Source organism: Neolamprologus brichardi, chromosome 15 (assembly GCF_056152115.1).
Source record: "Neolamprologus brichardi isolate AB-2024 chromosome 15, ASM5615211v1, whole genome shotgun sequence".
Classification (NCBI taxonomy): domain Eukaryota; kingdom Metazoa; phylum Chordata; class Actinopteri; order Cichliformes; family Cichlidae; genus Neolamprologus; species Neolamprologus brichardi.
Genome location: NC_142118.1, coordinates 19794530 through 19819756, shown reverse-complemented (window position 1 = coordinate 19819756; position 25227 = coordinate 19794530). Strand labels below are relative to the sequence as shown.

General features: G+C 41.6%; 2 protein-coding genes across 3 annotated transcripts; both read left to right on the top strand.

Annotated features, from left to right (window-relative positions):
- The first annotated feature begins 1509 nt into the window (after positions 1-1509).
- On the top strand, positions 1510-13429 carry LOC148098451 (N-acetylglucosamine transporter UNC93A-like). Of its 2 annotated transcripts, XM_087852549.1 has the most exons (4): positions 1510-2011; positions 11225-11406; positions 11596-11825; positions 12679-13429. In XM_087852549.1, the coding sequence occupies exons 1-4, from the start codon at positions 1922-1924 to the stop codon at positions 12741-12743; spliced, it is 567 nt and encodes a 188-aa protein (XP_087708675.1). In that variant the 5' UTR covers positions 1510-1921; the 3' UTR covers positions 12744-13429. The 2 variants fall into 2 exon arrangements, with proteins under 2 accessions (XP_087708675.1, XP_087708674.1); XM_087852548.1 differs by having other exon boundaries at positions 11596-13429.
- On the top strand, positions 12783-15077 carry LOC148098450 (uncharacterized). Its single transcript, XM_087852475.1, has 3 exons — positions 12783-13064; positions 13607-14891; positions 15070-15077. Exons 1-3 carry the CDS (start codon positions 12783-12785, stop codon positions 15075-15077), a joined length of 1575 nt encoding a protein of 524 aa, XP_087708601.1.
- Positions 15078-25227: the final 10150 nt, after the last annotated feature.

Below are 25227 nucleotides of genomic sequence, written 5' to 3'. Positions count from 1 at the left end.
CAAATCGCATGTAAAATTTAACCCCAGTTACATTGCAAAAGTGAAGCCAGACATGAGACTTTTTCTCTCAGTGCAAAAGTTTATCAACGAACACACAAACAAACAGACCCATCACAGACTTTCACACATCATTTGTACAATTTGTATGGCTGCCATGTTTTTTAATACATGTGTGTCGGTGTGTGGTTGCCATGGTGAGTACACCTGTGACATGAAGTGGACAATCTTACAGCTTCATGCTCTCCTACACAAAAAGACGTGCATAAGGGGAAAATTTGAATGACTTATTGTGACAGTTTCACAAACTCTTGTGCGTCTTTTGAACCCCCCACCCTCCCCAACTAAACCAAAGTCAAGTCAATGACTTGACACAGATAATACTACAATCTGAAACACAGTGTGGAAAAGAGTTTCAAAACAAACATCATTTTTTATTCAGCATGCTCCAAAACGAGTGACTGAGCCCATAAACTCAGCATTAAAGTGTTTACAAAGACAGAAAGCCGTGTTCTCGCAGACTTCTATAGGATCACAAGTCTTTTTGTAGACACGGCTGGAGAACAGGTCTATTTTGATCTGAACTGGGACCTTTTTAACCAAGCCAAGCTTTTTCCCAAACATTTTATAATAATGTTTTTGTGTGTGTGTGTATTGTATTGTGTATTGAGGACCTTAAAATATTAGAAACAAAACCAAACACACACTGCAGGCAGTCCTTCAGGCAAATCAAAAGGGTTGAAAAACCTGTTTAACTAAGGACAAAGCCAGACAAGTCCCTCTGCAGAAGACAGGCAAGAAAGCATGTTTCTCAATATCCAGGCCATGACAGCCCGATATCCAATAGGCAGTGAAAAAGCTTCAGGTCTGTGCAGCGCTGTGTGTGACCTACATCTGTCCTCATTAGGCCAACACCACCCAACACTTTATGTGTAGAGATATGAAGTTTCAAACAGCTGTTTCTTAGAGTTGCCTCATATGATTAGTCTCAAACCGTTCCACCTGTAATCTGCCATCCCTTCTGATAGCTTTAAATAAACACCAGATAATACAGACAGAAGTTTCATTTGTCAAATCAGCCCCGACGCAGTGAAGCAGCTTTTTGACCATCACAAGTCACAAAAAACTTCACCAAAAGCTACACAAATTAAATGATCTGCGTGCACTCACTGGCTGGTTTGGAATTTATTTCTCTTTGGGTACAGCTGAGATAACAGAGGGGACTGCGGTGTCCCTGTGTTTTCTGTTTAAAACAACAACAACAACAAGCTGTCGTGCTGTGAAAAGCAAAAGATGTCTTGTACGTTCATAAAAGTAAAGAATGAGAGGTAACACTGTAAACCTTTGCTCTGTGGTCAGTGCTCCTGTATGTATGGACGGTGTAAGTACACACAATGAGTCTGGATTCAAAATCTTAAAAGGAACTAAAAAGAAGGAGGAAGAGGGGTTGAGTGAAAAGAAGGAAGCTCAAAGTAGTAATGATCAACAATTACAGGCAAAACATGTGCAATGACTCAGAGAAAGTGCAGGATTTAAAGAAGGGCAGTCTGATATATGAGCTTGATATGTGAGCAAATTGCACCATATTTTGAGGCCAACGTGATAAGAAATGCAATATATAGTTGTCTGCAAAAACATGCGTAATGCGAGGGTGTATGGGCGTATGTGTGTGACAGAAAGAGGGCTGGACTTTGTTCTCAGTTATTTCCAGTGTAAACGTTTATCAGAAATACCTTCAGCAGTGAGCTACCTCTGACTTCACTCTGTGCAGCAGCTGCTGCATGAAGCCACGAATCTAAAAAACAAAACAAAAAAACTAAATACAAAAACCTAACACAACTTATTTTTCTTTGTTTTTTGTTTTTAAAGGTTAATGCTCTGAGAAGGTTTTTGTTTTGTTAAATATACTTTTAAAGAAGCAGCCATGATCAGCCGCAACTTCAAGAATGTGCTGGTGGTCTCAATTGGGTTTCTGTCCCTGTTCACGGCTTATGGAGGTCTACAGAGTTTGCAGGTAGGTGGAAGATTTACAATTTACTGCTTTAAGGAGGGAAAAAAAGGAGTCATTTTTCCTTCCACAGTTGAAAGGACCAAGGAATAATTTACTTTACAAGTTTTCCATATGTCAATAATTACCGGTCATGTTTGTCAGTCAGCACCGGATTTCATTCAATCATTATTGGCGCTTCGAAGAATCTATTCATACTAACTGAATATGAGATGTTAAATACCATTGTATACCTATAGTCAACAAATGATGCCAGTAATCCATTCTGGATTAATTTGTTATTTTCTTGACTATTATATCATAACTGAACAAAACAATGTTACTAACAAATATAAATATTGGTATAATATTAATGGTGCACATAGTATGCTAATAATTGTAGTTTTTTTCCTTTTCCTGATAAAACTTCACACTCTTCACATGTATGATTAATTTGGAAAAATCTTTTCATTTCTGTATTTCCACATGCACGCATAACTCATAATATATTGATACTACTACTATCACTACTACTACTACTAATATTATAATAATAACAATCCATTCATCCATCCTCTACCAGCTGCCATAGGGCGAGAGGCAAGGTACACTCTGGACAGGCCGCCAGTCTATTGAGCTCGAAAATAAAAATAAAAATAAAGAAAATATGGTAATCATAACTAATTGTGCAAAACCTTTAAATAAATAAACAAAGACATTACTTTTGTTAATGTACTGAATAATTTTATTGTAATACCAGAACTGCAATTACTGTATTACAACATTTGTTTGAAATTAAGGGGTTCTTAGCAACTGAACTGAACTGAACTGAATAAAAATGAACATATATGTTATAACACATTTTAAATACCTGAATTTGTTATAAACTATAAAAACTTTCACATCCGTACATATTATATCTACAAAAATTCCATATTGCTGTTGTATGTTGAGAGCTGGACAGTTTTAAAGTAAAGTGTAAATTAAACAGTTTTCTGTTTACTTTAGACATAATTATCTGTGCACACACTAGAAGTACTCTAGATAAAATAAAAAACTTGACAGTTATAAGCACGTGGCATAAATCATGTATATATATATATATATATATATATATATATATATATATATATATATATATATATATATATATATATATATATATATAACTGTTACGAAATCAGTTTTACCCCTGTTCTTTTATTCGTCGAAACTTCCAGAGACGGCACCGGAACTCAGTAGTCATTTTCACAAAACTTTTATTTATCTTTATTCATCTTCATTTAAGCATGCACTTCTAGAAGGGAAGACGAGGCCGGTGTGTCCCTCTGCAAAATCTTCACCCCTTTGTTAGTTACAGCCAGCTTTATAGAGGTGTCCCCATCATAAAACCCCCCTATGGTGTGCTGCAAACTCTGTGTCTGTCTATGTGAGTGCTCGTGTGTGACTGTGTACGCATACCTGTGTGTATGTGTGTGCACGTAAGTGAGTGTGCGTGACAGTTAAAACACTGTGGGTGTAGGTGATTCCCTAGAGGTCATAAAAAACCCATTTCTCTTCCAGACCACAGTTATCCAGGTCAAATGTTGAGACCCCCACCCAAACATTCTCTGGGGAATTTCCTCTCAGGATTAACTCCTCTCTATTTTACTTTCACAGTTCAACTGGGGAGGGTCTCCTATACTCTGCTCCTAAGTTCATGACAGTCAGGCCTTTATCACATTGAGGGCAGTGTCAGTGTCTCTACAATAATTCTAGATTCTATGTTAACACATTTCTAAACTCTAAAATAAGCTAAACATTTCTACAAATCCCCCTTTTTATCTGCCCTATGGCAGATAAAACTACACTAAATCTTTCACCATAATGTTTTCATACTGTGACTCCCCATTTCCCAAAAGTGGCATCATGATGAATCTTACGAACAAGGCTCTGATACAAGGCACACAACAACACCCACATGTCACTGATACTGCAATAAAAACAAACAAAGAAACCATAATTGACATAATGAAACCTTTTCATTGCCCAAAGACAGAGGTCATACACGCTTCCAGTGGGTTATCCAATCCCGAATGCTCATACATTGTGGTGGACAACGTATTTAGGCCTTCCAGAACTCAGGCCACAGAGCCGTCGGGAACTGTATTATTTGGAATAAAAGTACAACACATATCCCCAAACATCGCACAGACGCCCCCTTTTTCTCCCAACAACATATCTAACGCCATCCGATTTTGTACTGCCATTAAAGATGTTGGACCCAACTGTTCAGCAAGCCCTTGCATTTAATGACAGCGCAAAGATCAAATATATACGAGATTGTGGACCCTTTAACGTAGTCCAACTCTATACCGCCATAATAATCAAAACACTCATCTGATTGACCTGTTTCACTACGTTTGGTTCGCTTCACCCGTGGCCTGTGATGGTGGTATCCCCGGAGTGGACTTAGATCTGTCTCTGGGCAATTCACTTTTAAAAAATCACAGTTACAATTACAACAGTCACACCTGACACTACCGTTTCTCTCCAATTCCCCCTCAACCAGCCTAAAGAAGTTGACATGCATTAAATGTAGACAAAAGGCTCGTCTGTTTACATCTCTCCCTCACAGAAGGCTTCTCTGCAGAGCATCAGATCTGCATGGCAAAGTGACACACTTTAGGTGATCTTCATCCTTGGGAAAAGTGGTGTCAACTATTTCCCAGTCTCCTAGTATTTGTCCTTCACACAGAAACACAATTCCATCGCTGGACTTCCTCTGCGCTGTCACTTTTGGAGCTTGGCACGCTCTCTCCATCCCTCGAGTTGTCACGTCCAACGCTGCTGAAGATTTAAGGCAGAGCACGTCGTACACCTTAGTTGTCTTCCTCAATGTCAACGATGAATCTCTCATTTTATTTAAAATCTTGCTGTGGGAAGTCTCCTCTTGATCTCCTGGAAGCTCAGTAGCACAGCTCTCTGTGTGATGTCTGCTGTGCTGAAGATGATCTCTGATCCTCCTGAAGCCTCTACCCTGGCCTCAGCTCCCATCTTGTGGACGATCCTCTCAGCCACTCCTTCTCGTCATGGCACCTCACGACATCTACAGATTAAAAATAACACTCCTCTCCCCACATGGCTGTTCAGCTTATTCAACTCCCAGCTCCACCTGGAGCCTGTATCCTGGAAGACAAATCTGTTAAATCAAACTTCACATTTGCAACCAACTGTAGATCATAAGAGTGATAAAGTATTCAGCATAAAAGACAAGTATCATGTGCAGGTTTTCTCCAATCAATAAATCACTATTATCACCATAATTTGTCCCAAATCATGAATCGTCCCAATTTATTCCACAATTTAATCTGTGACTTCCCTTAAGCAATGTCACTCCACCCATTTTATCACTATGAGCTCAGTAGTGGCCAGCTAATGAGCTCATATTCAACTATTCCATAAACACTGCATCTTATTTGTTTCCTCATGTCACTTGTCTGTTTTCTGCTGAACCCTCTACATCTACTCTTAAAGAAAAACAAACATTAGGAGCACACATAGACAATCCTGGTGGTCAGGCGCAGGTCGATAGGTTCCAGAGGTGCCGTAAAAGGCCATAAAATTAAGCCTGCTGTAAAAGGAATGACACTGGTTTCAACACAGGAAATTTCTCACGTTATTCACATCGTCAAAGTAACCTTCAACATTTTCCCAACATCACAGTGTAACAGCATCATCAATCCTGTAATAGAGAAACAAACATCAACCAATTGTCCTGTTATAAATCACATCATCAGATCACATGAAGAACTGTAATGCTGTAGAAAAGAGAATGCAAATGTTAGCGCTGCGCAGATGTATACACACTTTCTCACAGTAATCTCTGTGAGCAACACAAGGTAGTGAATAACACACCCCTGGTAGATTCACAAACACAGAAAGTGGCCTTTACAAGTTAAATCGGTACGGCCAAAGCTCACGCAACCTCAGATGTTGCTGTCATCTTTCTGCTCCTGTAAAAAGAAACACATAAATTCATCCACCCTTTTGTCCTGTCTAGGTGGAGGTTAACTTTGAGTCGTGGTCAAGTCTTGTCAGCTTTTACCAGTCAGTCAGTTTGTTTTTATTTCCATTCATTCATTCATTCATTCATTCATTCATTCATTCATTCATTCATTCATTCTTTCTTTCTTTGCTGATAGTGGAAACTATCACCGCATTTGATTTCCACCCTCAGCAAAATGACGTCATTTCAAAAAGAAAAAAAACTTTAGGTCGGATTACCTCGCTGAATCCTTTTTAGGCAGGGACTCTCATTTTCTAATTGTCCCAAATAAGTGGCTTTCTCCGGAGCCCATTTTAATGTGGAGAAACTCACTTGTAACAATTTTCTCGACGACGTGTAGCACTTTTAATTCCCGACATGCAGATCTGCTTAAAGAAAAGAAATTCACAAACAGAAATCAGTGCACTGTTCAAAAAATAAAAATAAAATGAAAAATAACAGATAAAACTGAAAAACAAAAGTAAATAAAAATACAGAAGCCCGGTCTTAGGACTTGTCAAAGAATATTCTTTCTCTTATAGGTGAGAAAACACCAAATCTAAAACTTGGTGCCATGGTAAAACTTTCCCCATAGTTCAGAAACAAAAACAAAACAAAACAAAAACAAAAAAAATCTGCTAGTTTCACTCATTTAAACTCTGGCTGCAGGATTCTGTTCACCCCTGCTATCATGTTCCCCAAAATAATACTAATTCAGTCGTCTATGTATCACTTCTCAACCCACTCAATAAACCAGACAGGATGATGGTTACAGTATTGCCTACTTAAAATTGTGTTTGATCCTAATGAGCTTCATTACGTGTGTGTGTGTGTGTGTGTGTGTGTGTGTGTGTGTGTGTGTGTGTGTGTGTGTGTTAGTCGGGTTAATACATTTTCTATTTCTATGTATCCTTTTATGTACCTTCCCCCTTTTTTCTGAAACAAAACTCTGTTCACTCCAAATTTTGTTTCAGAAACATCTAAATGAAAAACTCTGACATAGTCAGGCACTGCTAAACCCCAAATGCTTGCAGGTTACGATAGGCAACCATGCTGTGTGTTGTTAACCCCTTCTACAAATACCCTCTTTTGATGTGTGCCACTTTATGTATGATTTTGTGTTATCTCTAGTGCATATCATGGGCATGTGTGGTGTCACCTTTCCATTTTTCCTAACAGTACTCTTGCATACCTCAGTCCTTGTCTTCCTCCCCCTTTTGTGGTGGTCTGGACACTGTGTCAATCCTCCACTTCCAGGCAGTTGTTTGTCCCCCCTGGATTCCTTAACCCAATTTGATTCCCCAAACTACAACAGCAGCCTCAGTCCTCTTCTGCTCCTTTCTCTCCGTTCTTCTCTCCCACTTTTCTGTCCAATGGCAGTCAGTTCTCTTCAGCTTTGTCCCGTGTATCTCTTTGTCCCACTGTCTCTTTCATTGCCATCTCGCTCCAAACATGGCAAATGTCAAACTCAGACAGTCTTCTCAAAGGTCCTTCACACACAGTGAGGTTGCAGCTTGCTGGAAATGCATCTCCATCCATCCAATCTAGATGGTGGATCTTCTCTTTCTGATGCCGTTTGCCCATAGTGCTGCTGGACCTCTCTGCTCAGAACTCTGGTATTGTCTCTTGGACTGCTGTCCACTGTTGATGTTCATGCTCGTGCTTCTGGAACTGCACTCGGTGTCTTCAGGGAGAGATTAGCTTCCTTGGAGCTTGCTTGTTCAGGATGAGGACGGGAAGCTGCAAAACAATTCAGCCAAAAATTCTGGCTGGGTGTTTCTATTTTATTTTATTTTTCTAATGATTTTAACCTATAATTTTCTTCCGACTGCTGCCCGTGGAGAATTGATCCAGGTCCGTTCCCCACCTGTAATCGACAGACTGAGAGACTTTCATTATTCACTGTGACTGCAGATGTTTTCATCACTCCTAAAGCAACACATCTCTACTTATTTTGTTTTGAACTCTACTGACTTTAAACCCCAAAAATTAAATTTTTATTTGATCTTAACCACAAACACAAAAAATCTTCTTGATGTTGTTATTAATTCTTTTCATCCACAACACTCCAAATTATGTTTTTGTTTTGTGTCCAGCAGGGGAAGAAGGTGACCTGTAGTGTCATTGCTTCCCCCAGTTAGAGACAATTTCCCACTCACACTTCCACACTTTTTATTTTCTTTGTTTTCATCATTTTCTTTCTCTTTTTTTTTACCTCATTGTTTTACACCCACACATTAACCTGTTAACTCACTCCTCCAACCTCATTTTCCTTTCACCCCAACAGCTCTCATACAGTCAGCAATCAAATTCTCCATTCATCCTTGAATACTTGGTCAGCTTTAAATGTCACTGTTAATTTTACCAATTTATTTATCATTACTTTAACGCTAATCCACTGTTAATTTGCTTTATTTACTTTAGTTCATTTTCTCCTATTTGATAACTACGACTCCTTGACTATTACTATTTCACAGAAAATCAACTAATCTACTTTATCTCCCTATTTGTCATCAAAGAATTCACACACACACACAGGCTGGTCACTCACCCCCACCTTGTCTTTCTCTCTCACACACACACGCACATTTTACTCTTCGTTCGTTCCGCCTGTGAACCTGCCCCTCGAGGCTGGCTCACACACACTTCATACTTCTCGCAGTCCCATACAAACTTTCTGCCAAACACTTCTGCTGATTCAGGACAACGCCCTAATCAGAACAAAGAGCGGGTGCCGTCCGCTCTTATACACCTTAACCTTTAACCTAACTAGCAGTGTTGCCAACTTAGCGACTTTGTCGCTATATTTAGCGAGTTTTCAGACCCCCTAGCGACATTTTTTCTAGAAAAAGTCGCTAAAAAAAAGGCGTGAAAGCGCATATCGCTTTTACTCTCAACAAGCAGCGGGTGCTGTAACGCAGTCAGTTCTTCTTTTACTCTTATGCTGTTTTGTGGATCAGGTTTAAAACTACTTATAAACACACACACACACAAAGTAACTCCACCAGAGTGCCTATTTCGGGTCACTTTTGCCGGTCCAAGCCTGGGTAAAGGAGCAGGGTTGGAATTGTGACATTACAAAAAACAATAATTGCTAAAAGAAATTTAATTTGTAGTTCTAAATAAATTCTAAATGCATTTAGGACGTTTTTTGCTCACTTTATGTCTCGTCCACGATGTTATTTCTCTGTCCAGCAGCGTAAGTTACAATTACATTAGCATGACCAATTATGCAAATTAGGTGATGACGTCATTTAGCGACTTCTAGCGACTTTTAGGACAACCAATAGCGATTTTCCTTACTGAGGAGTTGGCAACACTGCTAACTAGGACAATTAGGCTCACGATCTTCAGATCGCGCCACATTTGCCTCACAAATTATTCAAACTGCGCCACGGACTGGATACCGCAGTTTCTCTTCCCCATAAAAAATAAAACCAAATTAAACCCCCCAATTGACTTCACAGTTTGCAACAATTCGCGACACGGCCTCCTGCCGCAATTTCTGCACACCACAAACACACACTTTTAGACACAAATTATTTTTGTTACTTTAATTGACTCCCGTACTTCAGACGAGACGCCGACTCTAACGGCGCTTTCACACAACTACACAGTCTACACACACTGCAGTCAGTGGGCTGAGCCAAGCAGTCGTTCTCTCACTAACGAAGCAACTTGCCCCCACTCTCATGCAGGTTATCAACCGTGACTAGGATCCAACACCTAGCTTTAGTTATTTAAGGCGCCCCCGGTGCCCAGGTCACCACCCCGGCTCCTGTCCCACAGGTCCCAACGACGCGTCCGAAGGAGGGTGGAGTTGCCAAACTCGGAGCACACACGGCCCTCAGCCGGTGACGAGGCCTTAAACCCCGCTTTCTAACTAATAGTAACACACGTTTCCTGCTTTAACGCACGGAGGACGGATCACACACCGCCACTTTTTCCTAATAACTAAGACGGATGAAACACCGATTCTACTAATCCGTAACAAACGTCTCCTGATCACGATCTCAGCTCTGCCAATTCATCCTCTCTGGGCCTCGAGCGAATCCCAGGGTTTCGGCACCAAAACTGTTACGAAATCAGTTTTACCCCTGTTCTTTTATTCGTCGAAACTTCCAGAGACGGCACCGGAACTCAGTAGTCATTTTCACAAAACTTTTATTTATCTTTATTCATCTTCATTTAAGCATGCACTTCTAGAAGGGAAGACGAGGCCGGTGTGTCCCTCTGCAAAATCTTCACCCCTTTGTTAGTTACAGCCAGCTTTATAGAGGTGTCCCCATCATAAAACCCCCCTATGGTGTGCTGCAAACTCTGTGTCTGTGTCTATGTGAGTGCTCGTGTGTGACTGTGTACGCATACCTGTGTGTATGTGTGTGCACGTAAGTGAGTGTGCGTGACAGTTAAAACACTGTGGGTGTAGGTGATTCCCTAGAGGTCATAAAAAACCCATTTCTCTTCCAGACCACAGTTATCCAGGTCAAATGTTGAGACCCCCACCCAAACATTCTCTGGGGAATTTCCTCTCAGGATTAACTCCTCTCTATTTTACTTTCACAGTTCAACTGGGGAGGGTCTCCTATACTCTGCTCCTAAGTTCATGACAGTCAGGCCTTTATCACATTGAGGGCAGTGTCAGTGTCTCTACAATAATTCTAGATTCTATGTTAACACATTTCTAAACTCTAAAATAAGCTAAACATTTCTACAATATATATATATATAATACAAATAGAATCATGAATGAAATCTAATTAACTTTCAAATCACAATCAGTCTTTACATATTACACTAATATTGCCACCTTTAATGATCAACTTGCTTTAAACACTGATGCTGATATTGTGTAATTATTATGTAATTACCAGTATGTAGGTCAGTGTAACAGTAATATTAATTCAAAGTGTTTCCCAAAGCTTATAAGACATAGATTGGGCTACATAGCAAAGCTGAAACATCCCTATTTATAAACAGTGCTGCATTATGTGCAATCCTTACATCACTCAAAAGTCCAAGCACGAATTTTAAACACTTATTCTGTGTGTAAATCCGCCGGCTCACTATATTTAAAAATATTTTGAGCTTATAAAAAAATACTCAAGTTTGTCTACTTTTAGAAAAAACTGTTTTGTTTTGATTATAGTGCAGTCGACTTCATAACATTGAACCTCTGATCAACACTTATAGTGTTTCTGCTCTCTGTGCAGAGCAGTCTGAATGCAGCGGAGGGGATGGGCGTGGCCTCTCTGAGCGTCATCTACGCCTCCATCATCATCTCCTCCATGTTTCTCCCTCCCATCATGATCAAAAACCTGGGCTGTAAATGGACCATTGTGGTTAGCATGGCCTGCTACGTGTCCTACTCGTTGGGAAACCTCTACCCAGGATGGTAATCAACCAGACAATCAATTAAAAACAATAAATGAATGAGGCTAATTGGGGTTCTAATTTTTTTTAATGTCTGTTATTAAAGATTATTTTTGTAATACCCAACTGCAACACGTCTTGTCCAATAACCTCATTGGCTAATAAAAAGTCTTGAAGCTGAGGCCAAGTGTTGCTTTGCTCTCTCACACAGGTACACTCTCATCCCCACCTCAGTGATCCTGGGGTTGGGTGGCTCTCCTCTGTGGTCGGCTAAATGCACCTACCTGACCATATGTGGGAACGTGCAGGCCGCCAAAGACAACAAAAAAGGCGCTGACGTGATCAACTACTATTTCGGCATCTTCTTTTTCATCTTTCAGTCTTCCGCTGTTTGGGGAAACCTGATGTCTTCGCTCATCTTTGGACAGGACACAGCTATTGGTAGGCAGCAGAAAAGTGGTCACATTTTGATTAAATTGAACCAGGACTGGTTTAATTGCCTCATTAATTGTGCATTGAAAGTTGTACAATGTTAACTTTTTGGGGTTGCAGTGTGCAGTTTTATTTGTGTAAACCAGTAAGTTTAATTCCTCAGTGGTAAGCTTGAAAACAGCGTGCAACACTTTGCCACATTTTGTCACGGTTCTGGGTCAGTTTCGACCCAGTATTTTGAGTTTTGGATTGTTAGTTTATTTTTGGATAATTGTCGTGGTTTTGGGCACTGAGGTTTATTATTATTGTTATTATTAGAATTCTGTTTCTGTTCATGTTAAGGATTTGTTCTCGGTTGTATCTCACGTTTAGTTTAGTTCAGGTTCCATGTGTCATTCTCCGTCTGTCTCTCAGTGTCAGGTCTGCGTCTTCCTGTAGTGTTCTCATTTCCTGTTTTATTGTGAAGGTTTGAGTCTCATGTGAGTGTGTTCAGTTTTCCCTCTGTCTCGTCTTGTTGATTATTCCCAGCTGTGTCCACCACCTGTGTGTAATTCCTGTGTTTCTCTGTGTGTATTTAAGTCGTGTCCTCTGTCATTGTAGTTGCTGGTCCGTCTGCGTTCCCACCATGTTTCATCTGTGTGTTCCCTGCTGTCACCATCATGTACCATCGTCTTCCTTCCTTTATGTTCGTGTTCTTGTTCATGCTCTGTAGTTTAGTTGTCCCAGTATAGTTTAGTTTTCCGTTTTGCCGTTTGCCTCTCTATATTTCGTGTTCATTAAATCACCTTCACACCTTCACGACTGCCTGCGTTTGGATCTTCTTTTTCCTTTTCCACACGGCTCTTCTCACTCGCCGTGACAGTACGGACCAGCCAGATATGGATCCAGCGGCAGTCACCCCACCCACGGAGCTTCGGAATTTCATAACGGACTCAGCTTCAAAATTAATCAACCTGTGGTTAGAGCATGAGGGAGAAACGTTTCTCTACATTCTGGAAGCCAGGCTACAACGGCTTATTTCCGATTATCCCTGGCTATTGGACTCACTTCACCCGCTGGTACAAAACTTCATCCTCCACGAACTCCACCTTCACCCCCCCGCCGCTACCGCTCGCCCGCTCGCTTCCACGGAGGACGTGCCATCCGAACCGCCGGACGAGGGATTACCCGGCCCGTCGGAGCCGTCTCCGACAAGAAAGCGACGTTCGCGCCGTCGGCGTAGCACCCCACAGCCGGATGTCGGGACATGTAAGCCACCGGCAGTGGTGAGTGAGAGGGACATTGTTTCTGCGTTGCCAGAAACAAGGACGATTTATTCTGGGGCCATTTTCTGTGGTTCCACTGAAAATGATAGTGGTTTTTCTATGGCCGCTGCTTCAAAGACTGTTTCTCCTGAGCCCACGCTCTATGTTAATGACTGTTTCCATTCTGTTTCCAAGCCTGGTGTTATGTATGGAGATGTTTGGGACCCTTTTTCACCTGCACTGATTCATTCAGGGGAATTTGTAAACCTCACCGAAACTGTTTTTTCTGATCATGTTCTCCCATCCACACTTTCACCACAGTTTAACGTTGGGTCTGCAATTCAGTTAGCGGTTCAGTCAGCAGGCCAGCTGCCCTCAGTTCAGTCAGCAGGCCAGCTGCCCTCAGTTCAGTCAGCAGCCGCGCTGCCCCCAGTTCAGTCAGCAGCCGCGCTGCCCTCAGTTCAGTCAGCAGCCGCGCTGCCCTCAGTTCAGTCAGCAGCCGCGCTGCCCTCAGTTCAGTCAGCAGCCGCGCTGCCCTCAGTTCAGTCAGCCGCCGCGCTGCCCCCAGTTCAGTCAGCCGCCGCGCTGCCCCCAGTTCAGTCAGCCGCCGCGCTGCCCCCAGTTCAGTCAGCAGCCCCGCTGCCCCCAGTTCAGTCAGCAGCCCCGCTGCCCCCAGTTCAGTCAGCCACTTCACCATCTATTACGCCTCCACTACAATCGTCTCTGCTACCTGTAGCTCAGTCGCCACTAGCTCAGCAGCCTACCCACTCATTCACTCAGCCATCATCCTCACAGCCTCATTACAAGCAGGGAACACACTTCATACAAATGTTAGCTGGTTCACTTAAGCTGGCCATCTCAGAGGCAGTTGCTCCCTCTAGGGCCTCCCCAGAGGCTGGGTGTCAACCACCAGCCAACTCTGGACCCCTAGAGGTCAAGATGCCAGCACCAGCAGCTTCACTAGAGGACTTTACTGAGCAGTCTCAGCCGTCATCCCCTGCTGAGAGCTCCAGTGAGTTCACCCCTCTGCCCCTGTCCTCTGCTGGAGGACCAGAGGGATCCATTCATCCGTCTATCTCAGCTGGAGGGCCGGAGAAGCCCGTCCAGCCTCACGCCACGTCAGCTGGAGGGCCCGAGTCGCCTGTCCAGCCTCAGGTTTCGTCAGCTGGGGGTTCGGGCGAACCCAGCCAGCCTCAAGTGTCGTCTGCTGGAGGGCCCAAGTCGCCCGTCCAGCCCCGTGTGTCGTCAGCTGGAGGGCCCGAGTCGCCCGTCCAGCCTCAGGTTTCGTCAGCTGGGGGTTCGGGAGAACCCAGCCAGCCTCAAGTGTCGTCTGCTGGAGGGCCCGAGTCGCCCGTCCAGCCTCGAGTGTCGTCTGCGGGTGGGTCTGAGGAGCCCACCCAGCACCACGCCTCGTCTGCTAGGGGTCCTGGAGGACCCAGCAAGCACATCCTCACGTCTGCTGACGGTTCGGGGAAGTTTGTTCAGCCACCACCTGCTGAATCATCCCCTGTGTCTCCTACACCGTTGCCTGCATCCACATCACCTCCTGCAGCATCGCTGCCGTCAGGTTCCGCAGCCGTCCCGCTGCCGTCTTCGTCCACGCCTGGTCCAGCCTCTGTGTCTTCGTCCACGCCTGGTCCTGCCTCTGTGTCTTCGTCCACGCCTGGTCCTGCCTCTGTGTCTTCGTCCACGCCTGGTCCTGCCTCTGTGTCTTCGTCCACGCCTGGTCCTGCCTCTGTGTCTTCGTCCACGCCTGGTCCTGCCTCTGTGTCTTCGTCCACGCCTGGTCCTGCCTCTGTGTCTTCGTCCACGCCTGGTCCTGCCTCGCCTGGTCCTGCCTCGCCTGGTCCTGCCTCGCCTGGTCCTGCCTCGCCTGGTCCTGCCTCGCCTGGTCCTGCCTCGCCTGGTCCTGCCTCGCCTGGTCCTGCCTCGTCTGGTCCTGCGGTTGCAACGCCGCCGTCAGAGCCCGCTCGGCCTGTCGTGCTTCTCCTCTGGCGGCCATTTTCCAGGCCTCTGAGTTGGCATCATGGCCATTGTGGACGACCTCCGGAAAGGGTTCGTTGCCGCCGCTGGCCTCGCGGCCGACCTCCGGACCTGCTCTGTGGCCGCCGTTGCCGTGTGCACGGTCGGCCCCCGGAACTGTTTGCCCGCCGTTGCCGTGTGCACGGTCGGCCCCCGGAACTGTTTGCCCATCGGTGCCGTGTGCACGGTCGGCCCCCGGAACTGTTTGCCCGTCGCCGCTGTTGCCGTGTGCACGGTCGGCCCCCGGAACTGTTTGCTCGTCGCCGCCGTTGCCGTGTGCACGGTCGGCCCCCTGGACTGTTTTGGCTCTTGTGTTGTCGACCCCCGGACTTTCCTGTGGACTCATGAATAGTCTTGTTTTGTGTTGGCCTGGTTTTTTTTGGTTTGATCTGGACTGTTGTGCTCCTTGTTTTTTGCCGCCATTACAAATAACAAATGACATGTTTAACGCACAGTTTCTATTAAAAAAACAAAAACAACTTTGCTATTTTTTTCCTCAGAGCTGAACCATAGACCTTATATAAAGGATAGAGGTCACTACAGTGACATCGCCCTCTGGCTTTGGACTGGAAATTATTTTTAGAGACTCTGACATGTTACTAAATCACGGCACCTACAGCAGCTGATCCACTGTGCATGCCACTGCTGATTAGGTAACACATCGGAGACACTGTGTACCTCAAAGTCTGTTACTCTACCTTTTTTTTTTTCAAGGAAATGGGAAACAGGTTTCACTAAAAGTAACCCTTTCAGTTTGAATTGAGAATTAATTATTTTAATAACGCAACGGCCCCAGTGTGAGAAATGATGAGATCGCGTGACCTCTGTGAGCCGAAGCGGAGAAGCCACGCCCACTTACTGTTCAAAACCGCTTGTGATCGTCCTTTAATGTGACTCATGCAAAGCTACTATAAGAGAGTTCAGGAATAAAAAATACTGGAAATGAGTGAAGCTTTTCACTGATGTGACATTTAGGAGTGTAAGGAGAAGAGGCAGCTTAGCAACAAATGTTAGCCTGATGATTGGCTTGACTTACAATCATTAAAAATCACAAACAAACAAACAAAAAATGGGGTCACCACAGCAGGTAGTCCTGCATATCTGAGTTTTACACTAGCAAATCTTTTCTCCAGGTACTTGTGTATAAACTCAGTTTGTGTCGAGGCTGCTGCGCCTGCAAGAAACTGTTAGGATGACTGGGTCGTTGACCCAGGGGTTTTGAGTTTATTATATTATTTATAATTTCTAGTCTTTGGGTTTTCATTAGAGTCATGTCTTATGGTTTGTCTCTGTGTAATCCTTAGTTGCTGTCTCCCCTGTCTGCTGTATCCCCGTGTCCAGTCAGTGTCTGTCTGCCCTGGTCCCACATCTCTGTTCCCTCTGTTGTAGTGCCTGCATGTGAGTCTGTGTCTTTTGTTCAGTCTGTGTTATGTGTTTCCTGTTTTACTTTGAAGGTCTCTGTCTTATCTCAGTGTGTTCAGTTTACGCTTCCTTGTCTCGTCAGCTCTGATTTGCCCCAGCTGTGTTTCCCTCCTGTTGTCCATTCCCTGATTGCTCCCTCTATGTATTTAAGCCCTGTGTTTCAGTTTGTCATTGTCGCGATCTACCGTTTATCTAGCTGTGTGTTCTGTCAGTCTGTTCGTGTAAGTTTATTTTTGGATACTCAGTTTTGTTGCTTTTTTTGAGTTTAACATTAAAGCTGTATTTAAGTTCACCTTTGATTTCCATAAGTCTGCATTTTGGGTCCTTCATGTCACCACCCCTGCGTGCACACAGCCTTCACATAACAGAAACAGTCAAAGCCCTCAAAACTTGCTTGACTTTTAGAGTAAAGTAAATGTAAATGTAAATACAGGTTTAAAAATAGTTTTACAAACTCAGATTCGACAAGTTTAGCTTAAGTGGGGTGACCATATTTTAATTTCCAAAAAAGGAGGACACTTGGCTCAGTCATGAAAAAGTTGCTTAAAGAAACATATTTAACATATTAAAATGATGCCTTCTCTGTGCGGTTAATGAATTGTGAAATACAATATGTCATGTAGGCTTTTACAAATCAACAATCTTGTGTTGCTGCCAGCTTCAGCTCATCACTGAACAAGGTCTAAGTGATGTCTTACAATCATTAAAGGACAGTATGAGAAAAGGTGTGTTTAAAGTTCCCAGGTATGCAGTATGTTACTTTATGGCGTCAATACTCTCTGCTTATCAGTTTAAAAGGAGACTTTCTTGGAAGAATGACTCCACAGAGACATTTATTCCAGTTTTATTTCCGTCTTACTTTGGGACACTGTTTAGATACTAACGGTTTCAAACTAAACTATCAGCAACAAAATCTTTATAGCTTTACAGTTTAAACGTGCTGATTGACTAAAATAAGTAAACTTGGCCGTTCTACCCAAGAGAGAGTGATATTATACCCCTTATGTCAAACCGAGTGATTTATGACCCCCTAGAGTGATTTATGGCCCTAGGAAGTAATAAAGTAATAAAGGAAGTAATAAAAATATGATATTCATAAAAATATGATATTCATAAAAATATGCTAGTTCATAGCTCTTTGCTTTTTCCCCTTAACCCTAACTAATTGATTATTTAAGTTTCTTATATCAAATAGCATTCTTTTATTTTTTAATCCAATAAAAAAAAAGTTTATTTTTTTTTATGCTTAAAAACGCCATCTGGTGGTGGCTCAGCGTGTGTGCGAGGGCGCGTGCCCGAGGCTGTGTGTCAGGGCGCGCGTGTGCGCGCGCCTGTGTCTCCGGACTTTGTGTTTTTCGGGCTCCGTGCTTATGTGTGAAAAACGTGTTAATACATAGTAAAATAGTGAAACTGTTTAGTTAAACTTGTGCTTTGTAACGTTCAGTATGGCCAGAAATACAGGCTGCATGCCTTGGGGGAAAACTTTATTTCAATTTATATGCATTTGTTTAATCCGAACAAGGAGATTTAGAATAAAACTCAGAATCGTGAAAAAAACAAAAACTCCACCGAAAAACGCACCGCGGCTCCCAACATAAAAAACTCTTTTTCTCCAAAAACCCCCTGATAGGTACCCCTCTATTCCCCAAAACCTTATATTTCGGAAACAGGGGAAAAATCCTGAAAAAATCCTTAGTCTTTTGTCTCCCCTCCCACCCCGATCCTCCGCGGAGGAAAAGCAAAAACTCCTTAAAAAATCCTCTGCGTTTTCTCCAAAACACCTGAAAAAACCTTAGTCTTTTGTCTCAAATTCACCCCGATCCTTAGACTAAATAACCAGGGAAAAAATCCTGAAAAGTCCTTAGTCTGTTTTCTTCAAAACGACCCCTCTTACCAGCTACCTCTAACACAGAGTCTAAGTTCTCCCTTTGCTCTTAATCGATCCGCTACCAGAGCACAAATATTCCCTGCCTGTTCGCTCCTGGCTCAACTCCTGAATACTGGTTACCTAGTTTGAAAATTTCCGCCAGAGACCAACTCCGCCTAACTTAGCCTCGCTGCCAATCACATAACAATGGGGCGGCTCCCTTCGCACCCCGGTTAGCCATTCGGCTGCAGGTATGATGGAGGAGAGATTCAGGCTCAACACCGGTGGGCTTTGAGGCTATGCTTTCAGGCTTAGAGAGAGCGAAATCTATTTCTACCAGCTCAAAGCGGGTGAAAGTTTTGGCCCGCTATCACCGCGGATCGCCTTTACTTTGTCTGATTGGGGTGTTTTGAGCCTCATCGCTACGCCCGAAGTGCAGAAGAGCCTGTGGGAAACGAGCTCGCAACAACCACGAACCAGGGATCAACAACAACTGCCGTCGCTTTCCCTATGTGCATATCATTCGGTAAGTGTTAATCTTCCTCTCTAACTACATTTTTGCATTTTCCTTTTTACCATTCTGTCAATCCTTTCATTTAAAAAAATATCACAATGGTTTGTAACACGTACAATACACCATCCGTCCATCCATTCGCTTCCGCTTATCCTTTTTTTCAGGCTCGCGCGGTGCGCTGGAGCCTATCCCACGTACAATACACTTTAAAATATATATAAGCTCCACTTTAACTCCCGTAAAAGTTTATACATTACATGTCTACATCACCTATCATGCCCTCATCAGGTATCTCATATCATCTTGTTATTGTTATGTTATGCTCCTTTGATATTTTGCTAGTTTGCGTGTTTTAAAACTCTTTTTGGTTTTTTTTATATTTTTAGACTCTGATTTAAGCCAGATGTGTTAACCTGATCGCTGCGAAACACCAGCTCTGCGTGGATTTTGACCGCGAGTGACCGGATGTTGTTTCCGGCCTGAGGTTGCCTGAAATGCCGTGAGGCTCGTTTGAAAGATTGCGCCCGAGACCAACTCCGCCTCCAAGGCGTGCCTACCTTTAGCTGCCACCAGTGAGATATCAGAGCCGGGCTCCACATATCCAATCAGGAGCACGAGCAAGACAGCTTTTGCAGAGTCTCCAGAAATATACAAGTCCTTACCAACTGCTCTGCAACCCAGGGTTTCTGGTCCCCTCACCAACATCGCTTTTTGAGATATTTTTTATGAACCACCAAACAAGCAATTTTACCCCACAGTACAGAAGACTGCATCTGGATCTGAGGGCAGCAGCGGGGACAAATGATTGTAATGAAGCGACGGACATTTCATGGCTGGTCTTAGATAATCGTGAGTTATTGTGTCTTATGGTGAAAAGTACATAGTTTTGCAAGAGGCATACAAGCACTGTGGAAAAAGTAATCATAAAACTGTTTTTGTGAACACTCTGCTCCCTACGTTATGCTTTAAAGAATGTGATAAAGTGATCATGAAAGAACATGATTTTTTTTTTTTAAAAAAAAACTTTTATTCTTATGCTTTTAAAACTATGTCAGATTATCATAAAACACTTATTTGTATGTTATAATGTTTTTCTTACACCATGTGTAATTTTTATAGACACCCTGTTCATTGTATCAATGTGTAATTATGTATCTTTGATAAATAAATAAAATATTTAATCTTGTATTTGTGTACTTTCTGCTGATTTGATAAAAAATTAGTCACATATCGCTCTGATAAACACAGATGTCTGAAAGAAATGTTTGATGGGACAAAGGAAACAAGTGTCTCGCTGCTAAACTTTTAAGTCACCATGGTTTAAAAGAGAAAATGCCACTAGGAAACTAGCAGCCCTTTATGTAAAACATGAAAGACTCCATATCAGTGATATCTACAAAGGTGTACTCATTTCTTTGTTATGGTACTTTACTGTTCCAATGAAACAAAAAGAAAATGTCATTTTTAAGGTACATTTTTCGGCCATCCTAACCTATTTCCAGGGGCAAGAATGTTGATGTTAGACTGTGTTTTAAATCAGGTTGTGATCTTAAACTAACTATCACAGCATTGATTTTACTGATTACAGTTGTAATCTCAATTGGAATACCAAACTGGCTTTTCTCCAGTCAGTGTTATGGTGAAATTGAACTTGTTCTTTTGTGTAATTGCACATGGCCCATCACAGGACCCCTTAGTAAGCTGTACAGCACAAGTTTTCAATTCACTTTTGTCAGAAAACTTCACAGTATGAGAAGTTACAGCACAGTTTCTCCAAATGTGTGCTTCTTTTTCAGTCAGCGTGCTTTTAGAGCATCTACATTAGCTCATATAGTAAAAGTACAATCAGTAAGTGTACTTTAACATTTGAGATTCCAAGTTACTCTTGCTTAGATCGTGTGAACTATGTCATGAGCCTTTTTCTTTTTTGTATAATGCATCAAACCTGTTCAAATCAGTTTATTTTCAATTTATTTCAACTAATCTAGAGACAAGCAACTCCTTTTTAGCTTCTGCTATGCATTTACCTCTCACACGTTAAACTAAATGTTAGTGTTCTCAGAGTTAACATGTCTCATGTTACCATGTTGTATTTCTAATACCCGGCCTCAGTGTTTCGCCCTGTTGACCCTCAAATCCAAACACCATTGATCTAGATATTCACAAAATTCATTACGAGATTCTTAAGGTCTTAAGTTTTTGTTGTTTTAATGTTTTACACAAAAAACTTCACATTTTTATATTTTTAAATGAAAGTCACATGCAAGGATATTTTTCTTTAGTGATGTTGCTTCAGCAATCTCAAATACTAATTATTCTGGGAATTTTTATGGTCAAACTATGTGATTTTTTAAATGTGTGTTTGTGTGTATGTGGAGTAAAATGACCTTCTTCTTATGATGTTGTCACAGTGAATCATTCAGGATTAACAACACAAATTGTTTCGATAGCAGAAACAGTCTGTCTCATAGTTCTCACACGTTACCACTAGTTTTACAAACACAGTCTTCTTCAGCTCTGTTTATGTAGCTTTTATGAAACTGATTTTCCATAGTACACCTAGAATTTAAGTTTTCTTTGCTCTCCAGTATAAATGCAATAATTTGCAGGCGTTTTACAGCCTTTAGCATAGGACTGCAGTGTGCTGATCTCCAGATGCATCTGTAAGAATAATGGGTAATAAAAGGATTGTGTAAAACATGGAAACATCTCAGCGTGATCTCTACCAGGACCAAAAGAATCGCAGAGACCGGCGTTGTCTCAACACAGGTTTATGTCTTAGATCTACGGATACAGCTAAAACACTCTGCTTGTATAATGCTGTATTCTCTCCCAGCTTACCCTTTTCTCACAACAGGGTGATTCCCAAAGTATGAGTCATTAAAACAATGACTCTAAAACCAGAACAGAAAGATAAAGTTGTAAGATCAAAGATTAAGGATTGTGTTTTTAAAGCACGTAGTAAACTATCCCCTTTTTCTTCTTGGCCTTGTTGTGTGTACCTCACAAGTCAAATTATACATTGGAGCAGTAGGGTTAGGGTTAGGATACACTACAATACACACTCACGAGACACAGTTTGAATTTTCTAACATAAAGTTTGTATGAAGTTCACCTTATCAGCTGAAAATATTAAAGCCAGAACTTACAATATCAAAAACCTTTTTCCTTCATGTACAAGGTTTCCAAAAAAGTTTTATTTCAAGTAAAACAAAACCAATACATTTGTTTGTAAAACAAATAATTACATTGATTCTTGTAAAGTTTTAGACTCTTCCTGGTTGTTGATGTTTGTTTCTAAAGATGTTGTTGATGAGACTTTGCAGAAAGCAGCTTCACCTCTGATCTCACACACACACACACACACTTAACTCCACTCACTCACCTGGAGGATCAAGACTCAGGCTAATGATGCTGATGTGGTTATTGCGCTGGGGATTTAGCAGGTGAGCTAAATCATGTGTAACATGTGAATTTCCCGAGTGTGGCATTAATAAAGTCTGTGTCTATGCCAAACCTGAAGTTTAAACTCCTTTTTAAAATTTACCAACAAGCCAGAATAGTGATCACTCTTGAAGCCTGGTTGCTGCACAGTACTAGGACTACTAGCACTAGTTCTAGTACTACTGCTACTGCACAAAGCATATTGTTCAGGAATTTCACAAATTTAAGTCTAATGTGTTGGCTTACAGGTAAACTTGTTTTGGAGGTGGATAGGATAAACTTCCAGCATCACATAATGTTTTCCGATCAGTAGGTTTGGAGTAAAAAAGAACTGGACATATATGTCTTTTTTGGGTTACTTTGATGTCAAGAAAGTTAATTTGTTTAGAACTGTGATCAAGGATAACACGTTAAACGTTCAAAGTGTCAATATAAAAACTGTACAAACTCCAGAAAAGTGGCAACTGAAGTGGCAAAAGTGCAGGCAATTTTTTTACTTAAGTAGAGGTACAGCTGCTAGTGTCAAAAACACTTGAGTAAAAAGTTGAAATGTGCTCAAAGTGAGAAAGTCAAAGTAGTAACCTAACTGAACCGTGTGCTATAATAAAAAAAATTAAATAATATTAGTAGATAGGACTACAAACTTAGTGTGGTGGTAAAAGGCACAAAAGGCCTCAGAGGCACATTTGGCAGCAAGGGTTAGAGCTCAGGGATCTGGAGCCTGGGGGTTGGGGGGCTAACAACACTGACTGGTAAAAGAGTCTAACATCTAGGTGTTACATGGTGTTGCAGGTGATAAAGAGCCATAAACTACTTCCATTTGTTTAGAGGTGATTGCCAGTTTGGGTGGGTTTTTTAGAGACACAGAGAGTGAGAGATCCTGTCCTGCATTATTTTTTTATTTAAAAAAGAAAAGGATTTTCAGAGCTGTTGATATATGAATCAGTGCTCATAGAAACATGGATCAACCCTGTTTTTACAGTGTGAGTGTTACATTGTGACAGTTTCCATAAAAGCCTGCAAATTCTCTGAACAGGTACCCATGAAGCAACCATATTTTTCTTAAGAATAATTCAACTTAATATTATTTGTATGGCCATATCACGACAACAGAATAGCCTTAAACTAGTTTTGGAGTAAAGAGAACTCCACATATAGTTGCTTTTTTGGGTTACTTTGATGTCAAGAAAGTTAATTTGTTTAGAACTGTGATCAAGGATAACACGTAAAACGTTGAAAGTGTCAATATAAAAACTGTACAAACTCCAGAAAAGTGGCAACTGATGTGGCAAAAGTGCAGGCAATTTTTACTTAAGTAGAAGTACACCTGCTAGTGTCAAAAACACTCGAGTATAGGTTTGATAAAGTATCGGGTCAGGAATGTGCTCAAAGTGAGTAAGTCAAAGTAGTAACCTAACTGAACCTTGTGCTATAATAAAATAATATTAGTAAATAGGTCTACAAACTTAGTCTGGTGGTAAGAGGCACAAGGGCCTTGGAGGCACATTTGGCAGCCAGGGTTAGAGCTCAGAAACCTGGGGCCTGGGGGGTTGGGGCTAACAACACTGACTGGTCAAAGGATCTAACATCAAAGTGTTACATGGTGATGCAGGTGATAAAAATCCATAAACCATTGTTTAGAGGTTGTTGTGGAAGTTTTCCATTTAATAAAGCCTGCAGACAAGCGATGAGCGGTAGCTAACATTATTTAATCAAGACAACTTTCTTACCAGATCCCCACCATCTGTCTAACTGTTTGAATGGAGTATGAGGCAGACATGCTAAAACAGTGACCTAAAAGCATTACCAATAAACAAAGTGATCAATACATAAATGAAAGAAATTCCTCTACAAGGCGATTGCCAGTTTGGTTGGGTTTTTTAGAGACACAGAGAGTAACAGAGAGCCTGTCCTGCATTACTTTAAAAAAAAAAAATAAAGGGGGGTTTCAGAGCTGTTGATATACGCAGCAGTGTTCATAGAAACATTAATCAACTCTGTTTTTGGCATTGAGTGTTACATTTGTGAGAGTTTCAGTAAAACGCCTGCAAATTATTGCATTTATACTGGAGAGCAAAGAAAACTTAAATTCTAGGTGTACTATGGAAAATCAGTTTCATAAAAGCTACATAAACAGAGCTGAAGAAGACTGTGTTTCTAAAACTAGTGGTAACGTGTGAGAACTATGAGAGACTGTTTCTGCTATCGAAACAATTTGTGTTGTTAATCCTGAATGATTCACTGTGACAACATCATAAGAAGAAGGTCATTTTACTCCACATACACACAAACACACATTTGGAAAATCACATAGTTTGACCATAAAAATTCCCAGAATAATTAGTATTTGAGATTGCTGAAGCAACATCACTAAAGAAAAATATCCTTGCATGTGACTTTCATTTAAAAATATAAAAATGTGAAGTTTTTTGTGTAAAACATTAAAACAACAAAAACTTAAGACCTTAAGAATCTCGTAATGAATTTTGTGAATATCTAGATCAATGGTGTTTGGATTTGAGGGTCAACAGGGCGAAACACTGAGGCCGGGTATTAGAAATACAACATGGTAACATGAGACATGTTAACTCTGAGAACACTAACATTTAGTTTAACGTGTGAGAGGTAAATGCATAGCAGAAGCTAAAAAGGAGTTGCTTGTCTCTAGATTAGTTGAAATAAATTGAAAATAAACTGATTTGAACAGGTTTGATGCATTATACAAAAAAGAAAAAGGCTCATGACATAGTTCACACAATCTAAGCAAGAGTAACTTGGAATCTCAAATGTTAAAGTACACTTACTGATTGTACTTTTACTATATGAGCTAATGTAGATGCTCTAAAAGCACGCTGACTGAAAAAGAAGCACACATTTGGAGAAACTGTGCTGTAACTT